The 21,373-nt window shown below is 35.8% G+C and overlaps 1 protein-coding gene across 2 annotated transcripts in view; it reads right to left on the bottom strand.

The window, feature by feature from the left end:
* LOC125669032 (transmembrane channel-like protein 7) overlaps positions 1 to 21,373 on the bottom strand; it is a 43,679-nt gene that overhangs the window by 18,496 nt on the left and 3,810 nt on the right. For both annotated transcript variants that reach the window (XM_056162863.1, XM_048903476.2), the window contains exons 2-10: positions 19,850 to 20,582; positions 14,702 to 14,930; positions 13,216 to 13,340; positions 11,624 to 11,675; positions 7,124 to 7,205; positions 6,628 to 6,896; positions 6,299 to 6,453; positions 3,056 to 3,200; positions 2,569 to 2,730 (exon numbers count right to left, since the gene is read on the bottom strand). In XM_056162863.1, the coding sequence (XP_056018838.1) occupies positions 2,569 to 2,730; positions 3,056 to 3,200; positions 6,299 to 6,453; positions 6,628 to 6,896; positions 7,124 to 7,205; positions 11,624 to 11,675; positions 13,216 to 13,340; positions 14,702 to 14,930; positions 19,850 to 20,582 (1,952 nt within the window). The remainder of the gene's footprint in view (positions 1 to 2,568; positions 2,731 to 3,055; positions 3,201 to 6,298; positions 6,454 to 6,627; positions 6,897 to 7,123; positions 7,206 to 11,623; positions 11,676 to 13,215; positions 13,341 to 14,701; positions 14,931 to 19,849; positions 20,583 to 21,373) is intronic.

Genomic DNA, 21,373 nt, shown 5'->3' with positions numbered 1-21,373 from the left:
TTTACATTAAAGGAGCATGGACACAATTGAGCTGAAAATTTTATTTTTCCATTTTTATTGTTTGCAATGCTTAACTAAGAATCACTATAAGTTTGGCCCCCCCCCTGGAGTCAGAACTTCTAACCTGGGGATCATAAAATTTACAATTTTGGTAAAGGACTACCTATTTCTTCTAAATACATGTATATCTATATAATCTAATTATTATTGTATTCTAGTCTCTGATTAGTCAAATTCAAAACAAGGAACACAGGTTATTTTTTCGCAGCACTGTTTTTGGCCTCCTATGAAATAGAAAGTCAACATGTGCAATAAGATACTTCGGTTTAATGCACAAATTGTTTTCTCATTGTCGAGCAAGATGTATAGAATTTACTTGTATGCAAACCACTCTTGTAAAACATCAATACATTCTTTGTATGAGGTTCAAATAATAGATTAAAACAAATATTCTATATTTGAATTAATTATTTATGAAGTATTTGTAAACATTGCCGTGTTCATTTTGAAATCCATTTCTCACTGGGAAAGGGGGGAAATTGCTTCATTGCTTGATCCGCCTCTCAACAAAGCAAAAATTTAAAAAAAATCATGTGTCACATTTTATCATAATGACATCACCCCACTCACAAACTGTATCATGCATATTTTACAAGATTAAAATGCATGTCAGATTGTCTCTCTGTGATTAAAACTCCGTAGAACTAATATGGCTACTTTCACAGCTAGACGCTTTGTCATGATTATTAAGTGAATCACTGTACGACTAAAGTGATTTATATTTTTCAGTATTTTTGTACATTTCTAGGAATGAGAATTAGTACTTTTGTTTTGTTTCTTGCATTAAATTATCAGGAATGACTTTAATTTGGGGCATATTATATAAGCATAACCTGGTTTGGGTCAGCTTTCGCCTTTTTATAGTCCAATTTGCGGATTATAAAGTGTAAACTGACCCAAACCAAGTTATACTTGTATCTTGGGCCTTAAAATGAAAGTCATTCCTTAAGTAATTTCAAAAGCATTAAAAGAAGATATCATTTAAATGTTTTACACATGTATACTATATATTACCAAGTTTGGCCCTGCCCTAGGGTCAGAACCTTTATCCCGGAGAGCATGAAATTTACACTTTTGGTAGAGGCCTTTCTGCTTTACATCACTATGCATTTAGGTTTCCTTACACATGTGCGGTCGTAGAGAACATTTTTGAAAATAGGTCAATTTTTTGCAGTTTTTGCCCCACCCCCTAAGGCCCCAGAGGTTTATAATTTATGTCTTTCTTGTCCATAAGATACTTCATTCCAAATTTGAAAAGATATAAAAAAGTAGTTATCAAGTTAAAAATCTTCAATTGTTAACACATTTAATCACTGACCATTTTGGCCCCACCCTGATACCAAAACTCCTACCCTGGAATCATGAAATTTACAATTTTGGTAAAGACTACCTACTCCTTCTAAATATCCGTTTAGTTTCCATTTAGTATCAATAGCATTAAAGTTTTGATGTTTTTTAAATGTTTTACACATAAATACTATATACCAAGTTTGGCCCCACCCTGGAGTCAGAACCTCTACCCCAGGGACCATAAATTTTACAATTCTGGTAGAGGCCTTCCTGTTCTACATCACTATGCACTTAGTTTTTCTTACAGACGTGGAGTTGTACGGTAATGAAAAAGATTTTTGAATACTTGTCAATTTTTGTCCCATCCATAAGGACCAAGGAGTCCTGAAATTTACAATTTATGTCATCCTTGTCCCAAAGATGCTTCATACCAAATTTGAGAAGAATTGGAATGGTAGTTATCAAAAAGGAGTTAAAAACAAGAGGTACTGTGAGCAATGCTCACTAAGAATACCCCCCGCTTACCCCAATCTCCCAAAGGGTGTTGGTAATAGGTATAAACTACCTCTTTTCTGAGTGTAAAAAACAAATGGCATGACAAACCGAACCATATTGCTACTTCGATGTCCAGTGCGCTTGACCTTTGACCTTTTGACCCCAAAATCGATAGGGAACACCTTCATCCCATGGGTAGTCCATATGTATGATATGGTGACTGTAGGTGGAAAGGATAACGCTTTAGAGCCCGGAAACCATATTGCTACTTCGATGTCCAGTGCGCTTGACCTTTGACCCCAAAATCAATAGGGAACATCTTCATCCCATGGGTAGTCCATATGTATGATATGATGACTGTAGGTGGAAAGGATAACGCTTTAGAGCCCGGAAACCATATTGCTACTTCGATGTCCAGTGCGCTTGACCTATGACCTTTTGACCCCAAAATCGATAGGGTACACCTTCATCCCATGGGTAGTCCATATGTATGATATGGTGACTGTAGGTGGAAAGGATAATGCTTTAGAGTCCGGAAACCATTGCGTCTACAGACGGACGGACGGACAGACGGACAACCTGATTCCAGTATAACCCCCCCCCCCCCACACAACTTGTTGCGGGGGGTATAATAATCAATTGTTAACGCACGACGGACAATGCTGTATGCTGACCAATTGCAATAGTTTACTCAGGTGAGCTAAATATTAAATAAATCCTTACTTCTATCATCTGTTCAGCAGTGAATGTGATTAAGTACAAGGCTCCTCCCAGTAATGCTAGAACTAGAAAGTTGATCAGGATTCGCACCAGGTACAACTGAGCTAATTCAGTTGTAGATCGTTCCTGCATTCGCCACTCCTTCCGTTGGTCATTCAGCTCAGCCTTTATAAAAACAAAAATAAAATCACACCAAGAGTTTATGTTCATTTTATGAACAGCTTTAGCAAGACAGATTTTTGTTTTATATAATATTTTTGTATTCATTATCTTGTATAACAGTAACAAATTAATGGGCAACAAATGTGTGGATATTAACTTACACCATGACAACAATTGAAAGGAATGATTCCACAGAAATTTTCCAAGTGAAATTCAATTTTAACTGTGTCTGCTCCAAATTCACATCCACGCGTTGCATATCATTACCCATTATCGTTACCCATCTGCTGCACATTGTTACACATACTGCACTAAAGAAGTTACAAACTTTTAAATCTGTGAAGATGTTTCTTTTTTTGACTTTGGCTGCTTTTCCCTTGCTAATACAGAAGTCCCAGCCACACATTATCTTGTTGCTGTAAACAGCCACAGTATCTGTTGATCCCAAAGATACCTTCACATTCTTAGAGGCACTGAGAATACAAAATATGAGTCAGGTGTACAGGTAGCAATACTATCAGATCTAGAACTAATGAGCATTTCATGTACATCTAATAGATTTAATGATTCCGTGTGGTGCATATCACTAGTTTGATATATTATAGCTCTATCAAACACCTGTTGAATACAAAACCTTTGGTCTGAACTACTTTTGAGATTATCCCTGCTTCAATATTTCCTAATTTGCTTTCCTGTTTATCAATAGCATACATGATTAAGCAAAAAAAAAAAAAACCCAACATAAAATGATTTTAAAAAATCTTTTCAACAATATTTATCAATTAAATCTAAAGTATACTAACTAATTTGTTTATTGGTTTATCAAACAAAAGCTCATTAGAATAAGATTGCTACATGTATAGCCATGTGTCCTCCACCGTCGCAAAAAAAATCTGAAGAGCAAAAGTCCCACAACTCCTGTAAAATTTTTAGAATCAAAATCACGGGGTATATGATCAACTACATATTGTGACAAACAATCCTGCAAAATTTTAACAATATCTGTTGAGCGGTGTTGGAGGAGTTGCATCCACAAAGTGTTCCTATAGTGTAGCAGGTACAAAGTACAATATCTCCTGTAAAATTTGTCAAATTAAAATAATCCTACAAGATTTGAACAAAATCCATTGAGCAGTTTCTGAGGAGTTGTGTCCACAAAGTGTTCCTATAGTGTAGCATGTCAATCTAATTAAAATTAGATGTTAGATCCGCTCACATACTCGCTACACAAACATCTAACAACATCCCGTAGAGGGTCACGTCAGAGGTCAAATGTGCAACAGCCAATCAAATTTCTCGCTTCATATCGATAGGGTATTATCCCACAATTCCATGTATTGTTTACGTAAGGAAGAGAAAAAATGGCGGCACCCACGATCGTGACTTGTTTATCGCGTGTTTTTATTTGAATTTTAAACTATGGCAACATGGGGATCCTTTCATGTATACTTCAGCAAAAAAGACATTTAAGTATCTGTTCTTGTTCATTTTTCAAAGCCTCGAGATCAAATATCTTCAAAGCGGTTTTAATCGCTTCCATTTCTTCTTCGGTCGCCAGCTTTAATAAGTAACCAAATACAGTATACAATGATGATTCTCATTGGATGCCGATATCACTTTCGCCTTTGTAGCGATTGGTTACTTTTTCAAATTTGACCTCTGACGTGACCCTCTGTGGGATGTTGTTAGATGTTTGTGTAGCGAGTATGTGAGCGGATCTAACATCTTATTTTAATTAGATTGGTAGCATGTACAAATTCAACAAAGTCCCATAATCCCAGTAAAATTTGTCAAATCAAAATGGTGGCGCAATATGATCAACTACATATGGTGACTAAGAATCCAATAAAATTTGAACAAAATCCCCTGAGCAATTTTTGAGGAATTATTTTCACAAAGTCAAGTGTGACGGACGGACACCAGTATTTCTGTGTCCCCTTCCGCATTGCCGCGAGTGACAAAAATTATCAGATATCTGAATCTGAAAGCAGTAAATTATTCATATAAGTACCAGAAAATATTGTGTACAAAAATTGCATGAGAATAGCATTGTGTGCACAATTTAAAGATTTATCCAACATAAAACCCTACATCCACATTCCTGTAGTAAGGAAGAGGCAACAGGTATTGCCTGGATAAGAGAAGACGTATTTCTTAAAAATTGCTATAAAGCCAAAACAAGAGTACCAAAAATGGTCCATAATACACCAGTGAAAAAATTATGTAAGGTTTTTTTCTTACACCAGGATTTGTAGAACTTTTGCTTAGGGTAGTATCAGTCATCATCAAGCTGTGATATACTAGCTTTGTATCATATGAATAAAAGGTCTTAGCTTATAAACTTTGACAGGAGGTAGATAAACAAACTACAAGTTCTGTGTGTAAAAGATTTCCCCAAATTTGACCAAGTTCAACGACCTTTATTTTAATCATCAAAGGAATTTAAAAATTTCTGAAAATCAAATTCCTTGCAACATACATATCTTCAACTTAGTTACAAAGGCCCTAGCCTCCAAACTGTGAGAGGAGTTAAAAAGACAAACAATGTCCTTTATTTGATATAGTATTTCCTCAAAACAGACTAAGTTCAACAACCTGTAATTTTCTCAAAAATTGAAGAAAATCACATTCCTTGCCACATGCACATCTTCAATACCCATACACACACTCTGTAAATAAGAAGACCCTCACTTAAAAACTGTGGGAGGATTTAGATAGATCGACAAATCACTCTCTATGTAATACTTCCTCAAAACTTACTACGTTCAACATCTCAAAAATTGGAGAAAATCAAAATCCTTGCAACATGCACATTTTAAATACCCATACAAGCACTCTGTAAAATAAGAAGGTCCTCACTTGAAAATTGTGGGAGGAGTTAGCCGAACAAATCACATAACCTTAAATAAAGGGGCAAAATTCCTGGAAGAGAGGTCGAAATGGATTAAAATTGCAACAAGATCTAGAGTGACCCACAAAGAAGCATAGCCAAGTTTCAGCTTGCTATGTAACAGAGAAATGAAAATAGAAACAAAAAAACCCAAACAGTCTGAAGGACAGACATCGCTGTACCATAATACTCCTGTCTAAAGACGAAAGTATAAAAATAAATTTTGAAACCATTTTACACTCTATCTAACACTAAGGGGCAATATCAAAAGTTCAATGTCTGACAAAAAACTAAATTCACATAGTTTTCACCAAGACTCTCCCCTTAAAACTAAATGATGAATGTTGAAACTAATTAATTAACAAGTAAAAATATAACAAGTATAAATAACACTCTGTATATCTTTTCTACTGTTTATTCACAATGAAAGTGTGTACATTAAAACTATTAAATGTTCATTAAAATGTAATATTGCTATGTGGTTTTTAAAAGTCACTCATCTTTTTTCCTTTTCCACTAACGGGTAAATCTGGATTGTATGTCAGATGATAGAAACTTATGGGAGTTTTTATCCCCTCCCCCCAACTATTTGAATTCATATCTTTATCCAACACAGATCTTTTGATCTCGCCCCAAACACTATACAATCTAGAATGATTTGACAAGGTGATAAATACTTACTTTTTAACAATGAGTAAGAAGGAAACCAGAAAGCATGCCCCAAATGCCAGCATATAGGCCAGCCCCATGTGGTAAGTGTATGTGTCATTGTCACTGGTTGTGTACGTTTTATTGAAGTATACTCCATAAAATAACACTTTCCTCTCCATCCAGCCCTGTTAAATAAATAATGCCTACTTATATTAAATCAAAGTTAATTACCTTCACACAAATATACAAAACATCTCCCTCTCGGACTATCACTACAGATGCACATGTATGATGTTGAAGCAATGTTGATTTCATAATCATTAACCATAATAATAATAATATAATTCATGCCAACTTACAGTGCCTTGTAGGAAATCCAGAACTTGCTGACCTAAACTTTCTGAGTCTGTGAGATTTTTGTGATAGACTTCATACTGTGTTGTACAACTAATGGCCTCTCTGTATCCGGACACATTAACATCTGTCAGTGACGAGTTGAAATTACCTGGACCCAGAGCCAGGTAGGGGACAGTTATTACACAGAACATTATTATCATTATGTAGACATTCAAAAACATCAGCCATTTTATGAAACGGAAATAGGTCATCACCGCTGTCCCATATTCACCTATAAATAGAACACGAGTCCAATATCACTATTTTCTTGACACAATGTGATGCTGTGTTGTACGTTGTCAAAGTTAAGAGTTTATATTTTCATAGTTTTTTAACCTGATATAAATCTAAAGCAATACAAAGGTTTCAAATTTTTTTTCCATAAAAAAATAGCAAAATGTAAAACTAATTTTCTTTAATTTGTCTTCTATAATATTCTTTAGACAATGGTTATCATACCTTCCACTTCTTTAAGGGTTCCTGCCCATATGGTAAATCTGTCCAAAAACTCCTTCTTTTTCAGCTTAAATCTATGCCATTTCTATGAAAAAGAATGACAAATGAACAAACATAAAACTGTCAATTCCTCTGTGTAAAACAGTGGAAATTCTATAAATGTGCATCCTGATCAGTGAATGAAGTATCTTATGATTAATAACTATGCAGTTATCTTTCTTCAATACTACAGAGTCATAAATGTTGTGAAATATCTAACAAGAGGCCCATGGGCCTAGAATCACTCTTCTGATACATTGTAGAACAGGCAAAAATTCTCACTAATCAAGATTCATCAATTAACAAAGTTTGATGATGTTAAGTCAAATAGTACCTGAAAATTTAAATGTAACTGTCCAAAAGTAGGTCACGGTGACCTACTTTTGGTCAACACACTGAAGACTCAAGATGCATCAACTGACAAGTCAAATAGTATTCAAATATAGACATCAAATTTCAAAAGAAGGCCACAGTGACCTACTTTTTGGTCGACACACTCCAAAGACTCGAGATGCATCAACTGACAAAATTTGATAATTGAAGTCAAATAGTATCTGATATATTCAGATATAAACGTCAAATTCCAAAAGTAGGTCACAGTGACCTACTTTTTGGTCAACACACTCTGAAGACTCAAGACCCATCAACTGACAAAGTTTGATGATTGTAAGTCAAATAGTATCTGAAATATTAAAATATAGCCGTCAAATTCCAAAAGTAGATCACGGTGACCTACTTTTTGGTCAACAAACTATGAAGACTCGAGATGCATCAACTGACAAAGTTTGATGATCCTAGCTTTCATAGTGTCCAAAATATGCATCTAAAATTGAAAATGTGAAATTTGAATGTCTGCAAAATTCAAAAAGTAGGTCACTATGACCTACTTTTTTTGGTAAATATGTTTTGAGGCCTCTAGATGCATCAACTTAGAAGGTTTGATGATTCTAAACCTCTCGGTATCTGAAATAACAACCTAAAATGTATTCATAAATGATTAGCCATAAAATTCAGAAAGTAGGTCATGGTGACATACTTTTCACATGACGCACTTCAAGGTCCCATGATCCATCAACTGACAACTTTTGATGATCATAGGCTCAAAAGTGTCCAAGATATGCATCAAAATCCATTTAATAATAATTACCTGAGAAATCCAAAAAGTAGGTCACCATGACCTACTTTTGAGACAACATAATATTAGGTCCTAAGATGCATCAACTGACAAAATTTGATGATCCTAGTCCTTGTACTAAGCAAAATATCAAAGTTTTAACAAAACAAAATTTAAGGTCAACTTTGAAGTGACCTTGAGACCACACCCTTTGCCCCAGGATGATGCCTTGAACAATTTTTTTTATCTACAACCTATCCTCATCCTTATGCATAAGTTTGGTGATAATTTGCCCCGTGGTTCTTGAGAAGAAGATTTTTTAGCAACCACTACTTTTGTTTGCATTTTCTTAATTATCTGCCCTTGTTAAAGGGTCACAACCCTAGTTTTAGTACAAATGAAAGCCCTTGGACCAAGGATACCCTGTGACAAATTTGACAAAAATTGGCCAAGGGGTTCTTGAGATATAGCCCTTTTTCCAAAAAGTTGACACACACCGTACGCCAGACTTATGGCCATATAATTAGCTCTTTGAGCCTTTGGCTCAGAAGAGCTAAAAATCAATATTAACTAGAGATTGTTTTTATGAAAAACAAATGTCTCCCCAGCTCCCCAAACTGGAAGTGCTCCAAATGAAACCACCTCCCCTAATGTACTGCATGGTATGAAGGAGAAAGCATGAGCAGGAACATAGATATTATTACCTCAGATAAGCCACATAGAAGTGTTCACAAACTATTCTACACCCTCCACCCCTCCGAATCACTATGACTTTAAGGATAACATTTGGATTCTCCTGTCCCTACAATATGCACATTTGCAAATGGCATTGAAGTATTATACACAATTTTAAGTCTATCGGATAAGCCATATAGGAGAAGTGTTCACAAGCTATTTTAACATCCTCTGCTCCTCTTAGATCCACTATAACTTTTGGGAAAATAATTGGATCATCCTGTCCCACCAATATGCACATCTACAAATGACAATGATGCATTGTGCAAGTTTCAAATCTATCAGATAAGCTATATAGGAGAAGTGTTCACAAGCTATTTTACATTCTCCACCCCTCTTAGATCCACTAAAACTTTTAGGAAAATAATTGGATCCTCCTGTCCCAATAATATGCACATCTACAATGGCAATGAAGCATTGTACAAAGTTTCAAATCTATCAGATAAGCCATATAGGAAAAGTGTTCACAAGCTATTTTACAATTCTCCACCTTTCTTAAATCCACTATAACTTTTAGGAAAATACTTGGATCCTCCTATCCCACCAATATGCACATCTACAAATGGCAATGATGCATTGTACAAAGTTTCAAATTTATCAGATAAGCCATATAGGAGAAGAAGTGTTCACAAGCTATTTTACATCCTCCACCCCTCTAAGATCCTACAGATGTATATAACTTTTAGGAAAATAATTGGATCCTCCTATCCTACCAATATGCACATCTACGAATGGCAATGAAGCATTCTACAAAGTTACAAGTCTATCCGATAAGCCATATAGGAGGAGAAGCGTTCCTAAGATTTTGTGACAGAAAGTACAAAAACAATGCCTCCCCCTGAAAGAGGGGAAACATAGATATATCATCAACAATCATTCAGCTAAAAAAAGTTTTTAAACAAATCTATGACATGCTGATTGTGTCAAAACCGTGTATTCTGCAGATGGAATGTGATATTTACTTACGATTGTGCCATGAACAAAAACAACAAGAGGTACTGTGAGCAATGCTCACTAAGAATACCCCCCGCTTACCCCAATCTCCCAAAGGGTGTTGGTAATGGGTATAAACTACCTCTTTTCTGAGTGTAAAAAACAAATGGCATGACAAACCGAACCATATTGCTACTTCAATGTCCAGTGCGCGTGACCTTTGACCTTTTGACCCCAAAATCAATAGGGAACATCTTCATCCCATGGGTAGTCCATATGTATGATATGGTGACTGTAGGTGGAAAGGATAATGCTTTAGAGCCCGGAAACCATATTGCTACTTCGATGTCCAGTGCGCTTGACCTTTGATCTTTTGACCCCAAAATCAATAGGGAACATCTTCATCCCATGGGTAGTCCATATGTATGATATGGTGACTGTAGGTGGAAAGGATAACGCTTTAGAGCCCGGAAACCATATTGCTACTTCGATGTCCAGTGTGCTTGACCTTTGACCTTTTGACCCCAAAATCGATAGGGAACATCTTCATCCCATGGGTAGTCCATATGTATGATATGGTGATGGTAGGTGGAAAGGATAATGCTTTAGAGCCCGGAAACCATATTGCTACTTCGATGTCCAGTGCGCATGACCTTTGACCTTTTGACCCCAAAATCGATAGGGAACATCTTCATCCCATGGGTAGTCCATATGTATGATATGGTGACTGTAGGTGGAAAGGATAATGCTTTAGAGCCCGGAAACCATATTGCTACTTCGATGTCCAGTGCGCGTGACCTTTGACCTTTTGACCCCAAAATCAATAGGGAACATCTTCATCCCATGGGTAGTCCATATGTATGATATGGTGACTGTAGGTGGAAAGGATAATGCTTTAGAGCCCGGAAACCATATTGCTACTTCGATGTCCAGTGCGCGTGACCTTTGACCTTTTGACCCCAAAATCGATAGGGAACATCTTCATCCCATGGGTAGTCCATATGTATGATATGGTGACTGTAGGTGGAAAGGATAACGCTTTAGAGCCCGGAAACCATACTGCTACTTCGATGTCCAGTGCGCTTGACCTTTGACCTTTTGACCCCAAAATCGATAGGGAACATCTTCATCCCATGGGTAGTCCATATGTATGATATGGTGACGGTAGGTGGAAAGGATAATGCTTTAGAGTCCGGAAACCATTGCGTCTACAGACGGACGGACGGACAGACGGACAACCCGATTCCAGTATACCCCCCCCCCCCCCCCCCCCCCACAACTTGTTGCGGGGTGTATAAAAACAATGAGTAAAATGAAATTGTAGGAAAATAGGCACGGTCGTTAAGTTTTTAGAACGTTATATATGTAATACTGATGAATATTCAGTGCATATATTAATGATGTGCACAGCAATATCCACATTTGATATGCTTCTGTGATTTTCATTTCAACGTTTGCGTGTTTTACCTTTCGTGTTTGTTCATATTTCTACATTATTAGTGCAAACCTGAATATCATCAAGCATTTTTGTGTAAAAATCTTACAGACTGTGTGCATATTTTCCTGGTATGTGCAGTTTTCTTTTACTCTTGCATCTTTTATCACTGTACAGAAAATACTTTTGATGCAATCAGCATGCTATACTTTTTACTGTCACAGTTCACTTAATAATTAAGCATCACCTTGGATTCTTTTCCTCCAACCACTTTATTCATACGTGTCATAGTTGACTCCCTATAACAAATACAAATATTGATACACATGTATATAGAAAAAACATTGAAATATTTTCATTTTGAATTTAAAAAAAAACTGTTTCATATTGTTAAAATTTCACCTTAATTTCATGTACAGTTTCTTTTAAAATAATTGTTGTGTCTGAATGCACCAATCAATCCTGCAATAGTTTTACACAGGAAATGTACGTCATGTCTTAATTATAATGAAATACAAGGTATGACATTTATTATTTTTTCTTTAAACAATGAACACTAGCAAGGGATTGTTCAGAATATATTTACATTTTACAGTATCATTGTCTGTCAGAGTACGTACTACGAAATAGTTATTGCATCTATATGTCTCTCATGGATCATACACCTTTAACTGGTGGGAAATAGGCGTGATAAAAAATAAACAGAAACAGGTGGTGAAACAGCCTAGCTAGTTCAGTATTGTTTTTCCTTCATTACACAAATTTTTAATACGTTTTTGTGAATCTATAATTTGCTTCCATACTAAATTTACTAATTTAAGATGTAAATGTGCATGTCGTCTGTTTTATTTACAAAAGATTAAAGTATATTTTTTAAAAATGGTGTATATTATACACATCATTGGGGGCATAAGACTGGGCTTGTATCCGTGAATGAAAATTACAAGAAAGCATAATTACTATTTCTTATCATTCTTATAATGATAGGGGTATATAAATCAATAATAATGTTAATATATGTAATAACTATCTGGGTTTTTTTTGTTTGGATTTTTTTTTTTACGAAAAAGGTCAATTGAAACACATGGTAATTTGCATAAATCAACTTATTAACATCATAAATTAAAACACTAGACAATTATTCCTTAATGTTTACATTTCCAATGTTTTTGACTTTGAAATCTTTACAAGATATTGAGCAGACAGTGTCTTCCTATGTCTAGAGTGGATTGACACTTGACCTTTTGACCTGAAAATCGATAGGGGTCCTCTTCTACTCATAACCAACCCACATGTGAAATATCATTACGATTAAGTGAATGGTTCTCAAGATATTGAGCGGACAACATGTGGTCTACTATCCGACTGACATACCGACCAACCAGCATGTGCAAAGCAACATGCCTCTCTTCTTTGAAGGAGGGCATAACAATGCATGTATGAACACAGAGCTACTTCATAAATATAATACATCTACTTAATGGCTGGGAATTCCAACAGAAATGAAAATAGAAAAAAAAGTATGAAAAAAAAATTGAATTTTGAAAATACATGAGGGTATGAACTGCAATGCTTCACACCGGCATACTTTTCGTGAAGCTCTTTCAAAAATGAAATTTATTACTCATAAACTCACTATCACAGAATTTGAAGCTGGTGTATAATGTAGGAATGATGAAGTATGCACACTCTAGATTGAGAGTACCTTGAGTGGCAGTGTAAGTTACACAGAGACCTGACAATTGTGTAGACAGAGTGTACTCTGGCAGTATAAACTACACACAGACCTGACAGTTGTGTAGACAGAGTGTACCCTGGCAGTATAACCCACACACAGACCTGACAATTGTGGCCACATCTCCAGCAGTAATATTTCCCCTGTCTTTTAGTTCATTGTACTTTTCAGCCAGTGACTTTGGTTTGGGGTTTGTCTTCTTTTCTTCCTCCAGTTCCCTTTTTCTTTCCTACAGAACATTTAAAATCTGTGAATTTGAGTCATATGGCTATAATTTTATCACTGATATTTAAATATACATGTGATGCACATCACATATGAACCAGTCCCAATTAACATCAGCTTTCAATAATTTTATCTTTTATATCCTACTTTCAAAGAGCTTTAGGTACTCACTAAAGAGCAAATTTTATAGCCTCATATTTATCTCCCAATAATTTAATTTTTCTTGTAATACGCAGTTTGATTGGCTGAGCACACCGAAATTTTTTAGTTTATATTGTATAATGTAACTTGCTATGAGGACAACCCAAAACGGCACTACTTCTTTTTTCAAAATTTCATTGTAGCACTGTTAAATTGTAGGCCTTCTATGAAAGAAAAAATCAACAGAACAAGCCGTGCAGAATAAAATACATTTGTTTGACTTTTTTCTCGATGTTAAACAAGGCGCACATTTTTTTAAACTTGTAAGCGCACAAAACATTAACGGTAAAACTCGTTGGATACTAATTCTGACACAACGATATCATTTGCAAAATAATGGTATAATAAGTGCTTGCAACTTTGCTGTTTTATCAAAAATATATTTTCACTTGAGGGATTGCTTGATCCACCTATCAAAGCAAATAATGCGTCATGTATTACAAAATGTACATATACTAGATGACGTCACACCATTTGAATCAATGACATGTGGATTATTCTGTGAATTGTTTACATTTTACTTTGTCGGATTTAATAGGCGACAATGCTGCATATGTAATGGTAAGTTATAATTTAGTTTAAAACTTTTTATAAAGTCAAAAAATCGCAATTCATGTAGCATTTTCTGGTGCATGACGTATTTTGTGTGATGTCGGGTTTAGATTTCTTTAAAAAATTAAACAACTCTCCAGTTCTTTCTGTTGGAGCATCTTAAAAGTTGATCTTGCATTGCGCAGTAAACATTAGGCCTACATATGTAGTCTACATCAGGATTCGTTGAAAACACCACCTTGCGCTTTCAAATTTGATTAATAAAGTACATGCTACGGTTATGCATAGACACTCCCTCAGTCTGTTGCTAAGTGAATCCTTGTGCAGTGCAAGTGATTTCTATTTCTAAGTGATTGTTTACTTTTTTGTATAAATGAAGACTTGTACAGTGTAGTTTTCTCTTTTTACATTAAATTATAAGGAATGAAGATAATTTTGACCTATGTAACTTGGTGCAATTTACGCTTCTTATATATCGTATAACATAGGTCAAAATTAGCTTCATTCCTTAAATGGTTGATATGTTTTATTGAGGCAAAGAAATTTTTTGCAATGCAAATTTGTGTCTGGTAATACTTAGCAACAACTCTGGTAAAGAACTCAATAGCTTACTTTAATTGACTTTGTGCGGTTTCGCTGAATGGCCTTCTGACTGGGCAGTGTTTTGCCATCAACTTCCTCCTCGTCATCATAGTCTGGTTCTCCAAATCCACTTTTTCTGCTTGACTTTCTGCGATGGCGGATTAATGTCCCTTTTCCATCGGCACTGTTGATGCTTGGGAAAACCTCTGACAGCTGATACTCTCTCCTGCCACTTACATTGTTATTCTCCCTGTCTTTTCTACACAGAAAATATCTTTTGTGTATTTAATCATGCACTGAAAGTTGTAATTCAATCTTTTTATCTAACATATAAATATACAGACATTATGGATGGAAAAAGAGGGTGGAATACTTAAAATATGTAGATGGATCGAGAGAGAGATCACAATTACATATTGTAATCACACCCCACCCCCTTCCTGAAGACACATTCTTTCATTACAATCTGATCTAAAATGTTTACAAATACATTATGGTGAATTAAGTCACACAGTTTACTGTTGTTTAGTGTCAGTTATCAAGATTTTCAATGAAAAATTGTAAATGAAAATAATTTAAGACTTAATTTAAGAATTTAAGACCTGACTTAAGTCTAGTCTACTTCCCACTATTCTGTTTCCGCACTCTCTACATTGAATATTACTTAACTTTCAACTTGAAGAAGAGGCCCATGGGCCACATCACTCACCTAAATCATCTTGGCTCTGTTGTTGTGATTCCTAAAAAAAATTCCCAATCTTTATTCCCATGAATTTCTAAAACACTATATTGTGGCCCTAACCTAGCCCTAAAGGGTACAACAAAACTGAATCTTCAATTCACACAACATGGGGATGCCTCAACATCAATATGATTAACATGACCTTGCTATTCTGGAGAGGGTCAAGGTCACAGATCATGGAATGAAATTGCCAATACAAATCTATACCTAACTATGAAGGCTCTACCTTAAATAGTAGAGATATTGAATATGTTTGCTATAAAGTAGGTCAAACTTCAAGGTCACAAGGTCAAACTAACATGGTATCAAATAAAAGGTCTTTCAATAAGAAATCTATACCTCAGGAGATATTGAATAAGTAATTTTTTTCATAAAAGTAGATCTAACTCCGAGGTCAAGGTTACAAAGTTAGAAACTTTGGTACAGAAAAAGTTTTATCACAAGAAATGTAGATAAAATTTGAGTCCTATCAATCTAGAGACCTTGAAGCGTACTACTACACCACTTGCACAGAACGGTATGAAACGATTCTAGCACGGAACGGTGAACTGTTTGCATGAAACGCTGAACGATCAGTACAGAATGGTGAACGGTTTGCACGAAATGCTGACCACTTTGTAGGCGTGGTTTGCACGCTTTGTGAACGGTCTGCACGATACGGTAGGTGTCATGGCCTGCACGCTTTGATTTTTTCGATATTATTTGGTTCAAATAGTTTCAATATTATTGCAGTATTCTAGATATTAAAAAAAGGTTGAGAAAGAAAAGATAATGATTCATATGAAAATGATTTTACACATCTAATTTTCTTTAACCTTCTAAAATTTTCAACTATTCTATCCAAATCATCATTTCCATAACTCTTTGTTAAGTCTTATGTATATAATTCACATCGAATGTTTATTTTTTTCAAATACGTTTTTCTTGCAAATTTTATTATTGGGAAAAATGCAAGCTAAATTGGGAAAAAAGTGGCAATTTTTAGGAGGGGAAAGGGCCGAAATTCGGACCCAAAATGGGCCTTTAAAAATCACTGTATAAACACCTCTTTTGTCATATTTCAATTGCCCCTGCCTATTTTCACACCTTCTGTACAAATGTTAATTTCAAATACCCGGATTAACTTATCTCTATTGTGGAAAAAAAAAAGGACCTTGGAATTTGCGTAGAATATACAAGTTATACACAGGTTGGTCTTTGCATTATGCAGACAGTTCCGATAAACGATTGTAATGAAAATATTTTTGTTTTAAAAAAAAAGAGAAATTTGATCATACAAATGTAACAAGACAAATAAATTATTCCTATACACAAATAAAAAATAAATAAATAAAAAGATAACGAGGGCAGAGATATACATGTCTCTGCACTTGCTAGATCTAGAAACTACCAAGGGTGAGAAAATGGTATCGGATTTTGATCTGGTTGGTGGTTTTATAATCAACTGTTTTCTTCAATTATTTGCAGATTTTCACTGTTGAAAGTCCGTCTTAGAGACATTTTGAAATAATTGGTCAAATTTCCAACAATGTTTACCTAGCTGTCCTACATCCCATGCCGAAATGACTTGCATGGTCTGTACGTTTCTAAGAGCGTGGTTTGAACAAACTGCTCGTTTCTATGGGCGTGGCTTGATCATGCACGGAATGATTCTTGCACAAAACGATTTGCACGGAACGGTGAACGGTTCGCACGGAACAAAACGAAACGCTTTGGAGGTGTAGTAGCACGCTTCAGGGTCTGTACATTAAAAAATTATGAGTATAAGCTGGTTATAAAGTTTTGAAATTTGGTCAAACTCACAAGGTCGACAATGATGTATGAAATGTAAGGCTGTACCATAAGGAATTCATATGCAAATTATGAGAGTACTACTTTAATAGTTAAAAAGGTGTTGAATAGGTTAGGTTTTCTTAAAAGTAGGTCCAACTAAAAGGTCACAAGGTTAAAAACTTTGGTACCAAACCCTATAAGGTCTCGTCACCAGGAATGCGCATATGAAAAATGTGAGCCCTATCACTCTCAATCAAAAAAATATGAGCATGGTAAGAGTTTTGGACATACGGGATGAAACAATCTGGCCCCTGCCATAGTTGCGGGGGCATTAAAAAAAACCTTGAATCCACATAACTTGAGAACTTTTGCATTTGGATCTGATTTAGTGTGGCCTTTCTCCTCTTGAAAAAAATTAGTTTCAATTAATTTCCTGTATATTCCCATATAAAGCTTTGATCTATTGTGGCCTCACCCTACCCCCACGGTCCCTGAATTTAAAAACTTGAATTTGAACTACCTGGAGATACTAACATCTAAATATGATTAATCATGGCCCTGCTGTTAATAGTTGAGATGAAGATTTTTAAAGATGTTTCCCTATGTATTCCATATATAGTATTTTCTTCAAATTGATATAGCTTTCTGAGGGACAGCCTTGGGTTTTTTTTAGTTTAAATGTAAAGTATAAACTATTTTTGGGTATGATCTTTCTGCCTGTCTAATATGGAATATCAGAATCATTATTTCGTGTCTGATTCTGTCACAGTTTTCTACATTAACATGGGCAACTTATCATTAAACAAGCATTCTGAAAGTACAATACATGTCCTCTACCAGCCCCAAGTCAATGATGAAAACTGAGGGTCAAAACTTAGCAAAATAATCAATGAATCGCCAGAACAAATTTCAAACTTGATCTGTAATTTGTCATGATAAAGCAATGTATCAACAAATGTTTGTAAAATATATTATGCCCCCATGGGGTAAAATTGAAAAAGGTTATACACATGCATCATTGAATTGATTGTAGTGCCAAAACAATTAAGATATTGAGTAGACAATATCTTCCTATGTCCAGAGTGGATTGACACTTGGCCTTTGACCATGTGACCTGAAAATTAATAGAGGTCATTTACTCCTTAGGGTGTACCAATGTAACTATAGTTTGATGTCTGTCTAGTAAAGGGTTCTCAAGATATTGAACAGACAGTATATTCCTGTGTTCAGTTTGATCCTTGACCTTTGACCTCAAAATCAATAGGGTTTCAAGTGTACCAAGTTTGATGTCTATCTAGCAAAGGATTCTCAAAATATTGCAAAAACAGTATCTTCCTATGTTCAGTTTGACCCTTGACCTTTGACCTCAAAATCAATAGGGGTCATCTACTCTTTAGGATGTACCAATGTATCAAGTTTGATGTCTCTTAAGGAAAGGGTTCTGAAGATAGTGAGCGGACAGTACTTCCTATGTCCAGAGTAGATTGACCCTTGAACCTGAAAATCAATAGGGGTCCTCTTCTAACCATAACCAATCTACACATGAAATATCCTTACAATCAAATAAATGGTTATCAAGATATTGAGCGGATATCGTGTGGTCTACCAACCAACCGACATAAAGCAATATGCCCCTTTTCTTTGAGGGCGGGTGGGGGCATAAATATAAAATGAATATTTTCAAGTATGATAAAAAAAAAGTGTGGAAAACTTATTTACCGGAAAGACAAAGGGACGGACGGCACGACTGACAGTCAGAAAGCAAACCTAAAGTCCTTGGGCTCCGCTGATACGAAACTAACAAACACTCATAACTATCAAATATAGTGAGTTCAGGCACTTAGCATTGTTTTTTTGAAAGTGGGAGGGTAGGGGCAAATGGAGACAAAAAGTTACCTTCATATTTGTAAGAAAATAGTTGGTTAATTAGAAAAGCAGTTTTGTCGAGCCCCCAAAATGGTAAGGGGAGAGGGGAGTTTATCCTTCAGTACACAGGTTCAATTCATCAGTTCAGCCTTGCATTTCCACTACAAATTTCACCGTTATTTAAAAAGTGACCAGCTAAATATAACATTAACTTTCTATGTGATAATAATGCAATATGTACATCAAATGACAAAAAAAGTTGAGGGGGGAGGGGGGGGGGGGCACAGCACCCATCCACCCATTGCTACATATATATATGTGTGTGCCTGGAGATTGATGCATAAAATATAAATTGGCAGATGAAATAAATGGTACTGTGAATTTTTTTTGTGTTGTCTTCTGCTACCAAACATCGGAAATCTAATCTGATAACTAGGATAATTGCTTGTGACATTCTGAAAAATAATCTTTAAAATCAGGCAGAGATTTTTGTATCAGAAATTAATCATCTTTAGCCATCACGTATAAAAGAGAGTTGCCCGAGTGACACATAATTTGCATTACTAAACTGTGGTTAAAATGTGACAAATACAATCCTTCATTTACTTTAGTGGAATAGAAAAATTCCACCATTGGAACAAGATTTGCTTTTTAGAACTTGGTAAAGCCTCAACCTAAACTGTGGATCTTGTCCCCTTGGTGAAATTTCCCAATCCCAGACTTGTACTACTGAAAGATTCCATCTGTCCCTACAAAATAGAATTGTGATCCTTGTTTGACATTAATTATGCTGTTACCTGTAATCAACACCATGAGCAGACTGATACATCCTTCCATTCCCTTGCAGTCCTCCCTGTGGCTCATAATTTCTGTCCATATCCACTGGACGGTCAGATTCATATCTCCTGTGTATATCATCACGAGATAAATCCCTCTCTCTGTAATACTCATTGTCCTCCTCTCTCATATGTCCAGATTGCCTTCTATCTGCTTTAGGTGAACCTCTCCTGTCATAACCCCGGTAAGGATCATCGGTTGTGTCAATGTGAGGGCCTGATTGGTACTGTCTTCTTCTATCCTGTCTAGGTGAATCCTCTCCTCGTGAGGGCCCTGGCTCATAGCCCCTGTCTGTGTTTAGCATGGGCATTGACTGGTATGGTTTTCTATCTCCTCTGGGATCCTCCCTAGCTGACGGTCTGGGCTGATACCCACCTTCGTCCCCCATTGGATACCAGGCATCAGACATCTCTACAGACTTTGATTTAAACTTTTTCTGCTTTTCTTTCCTTAATTTATCCGCATCGAACAGAGGCTTTTCAACTTTGCCTCTCCTTAAACTCTCACCATCCACAGGAAGGTAGTTTGGGTTTAAATCTACAGGCTGTGACTGATACTTTATGTCTCTCTCCTTTAGAACCTTTACAACTTCCGTGGGAGGAACAGACCTGGGACGTCTGTTTGCAATGTCAGGATCTAAGGTAACTGGTAAACTATCTCCAAGATGCTTCCTTTTCTTTACAAGTTTGTGATCTGAAATTTAAATTTAAATGTCTTTAAAGATTTGATTAACTTTCAAGTACCTCTGCTTATAATTAATATAATCAGAAATTTCTGAAATGGGGGTAGGTCCACTAAGCATAAGGGTCTATGGGACCAACTAATTGAGTCCAGTGAGTGCAGGAAAATGTCTTGAAGGGGGCCGCTAACACACATCTTCAATCATAATGACTGACTTCCTTAAGTAACATGAATGAAGATATAAATATTAGCAATACTTGTATACTCCTTTTAAGTCTAATTGCCAAACTGGGTAAGTTCAGTAAGTTAACATGTCGACTGCTGATGTGTACATCTTGTCGACTGCTGATGTGTAGATCTTGTAGATCGTTTCGACTGCTAATCTGTAGATCTTGGGTTTGAATCTAGCAGGGGTTTTAATTTGTGGGTTTTTTTTTTTTTTTTAGATGAACTGCATGAAGCCATATTCATCTCTATGTTTGTGATATATTTACTGAGAATTTGCAACTCATAATAATTGAAATGGGAAGAAAGGGCTTAGGACCCTAGAGTATTATAACACATACATAAAATTTCTGGATAAAATTTGGAAAACCTACTAACTAGTCGGGACTCTAATACAATATATGTGACTCGATCTTGATGGCTTGAATTTCAATCTTTTGAAGTTCTTGATCTCTCAAATAGATCGAAATCACGGTCCCAATTTTTATCTCTATATAACTAAGCAAATTTACTCTTGATCTCGAGAAGTTCTCGATCTCTGAAAGTGAAATTTGGGTCCTGTAAAACAAATTTCATCG

Source organism: Ostrea edulis, chromosome 4, assembly GCF_947568905.1.
Source record: "Ostrea edulis chromosome 4, xbOstEdul1.1, whole genome shotgun sequence".
NCBI classification, from domain to species: domain Eukaryota; kingdom Metazoa; phylum Mollusca; class Bivalvia; order Ostreida; family Ostreidae; genus Ostrea; species Ostrea edulis.
Note: the sequence above shows the minus strand (reverse complement) of the source record. Positions and strands in the feature narration are given on the sequence as shown.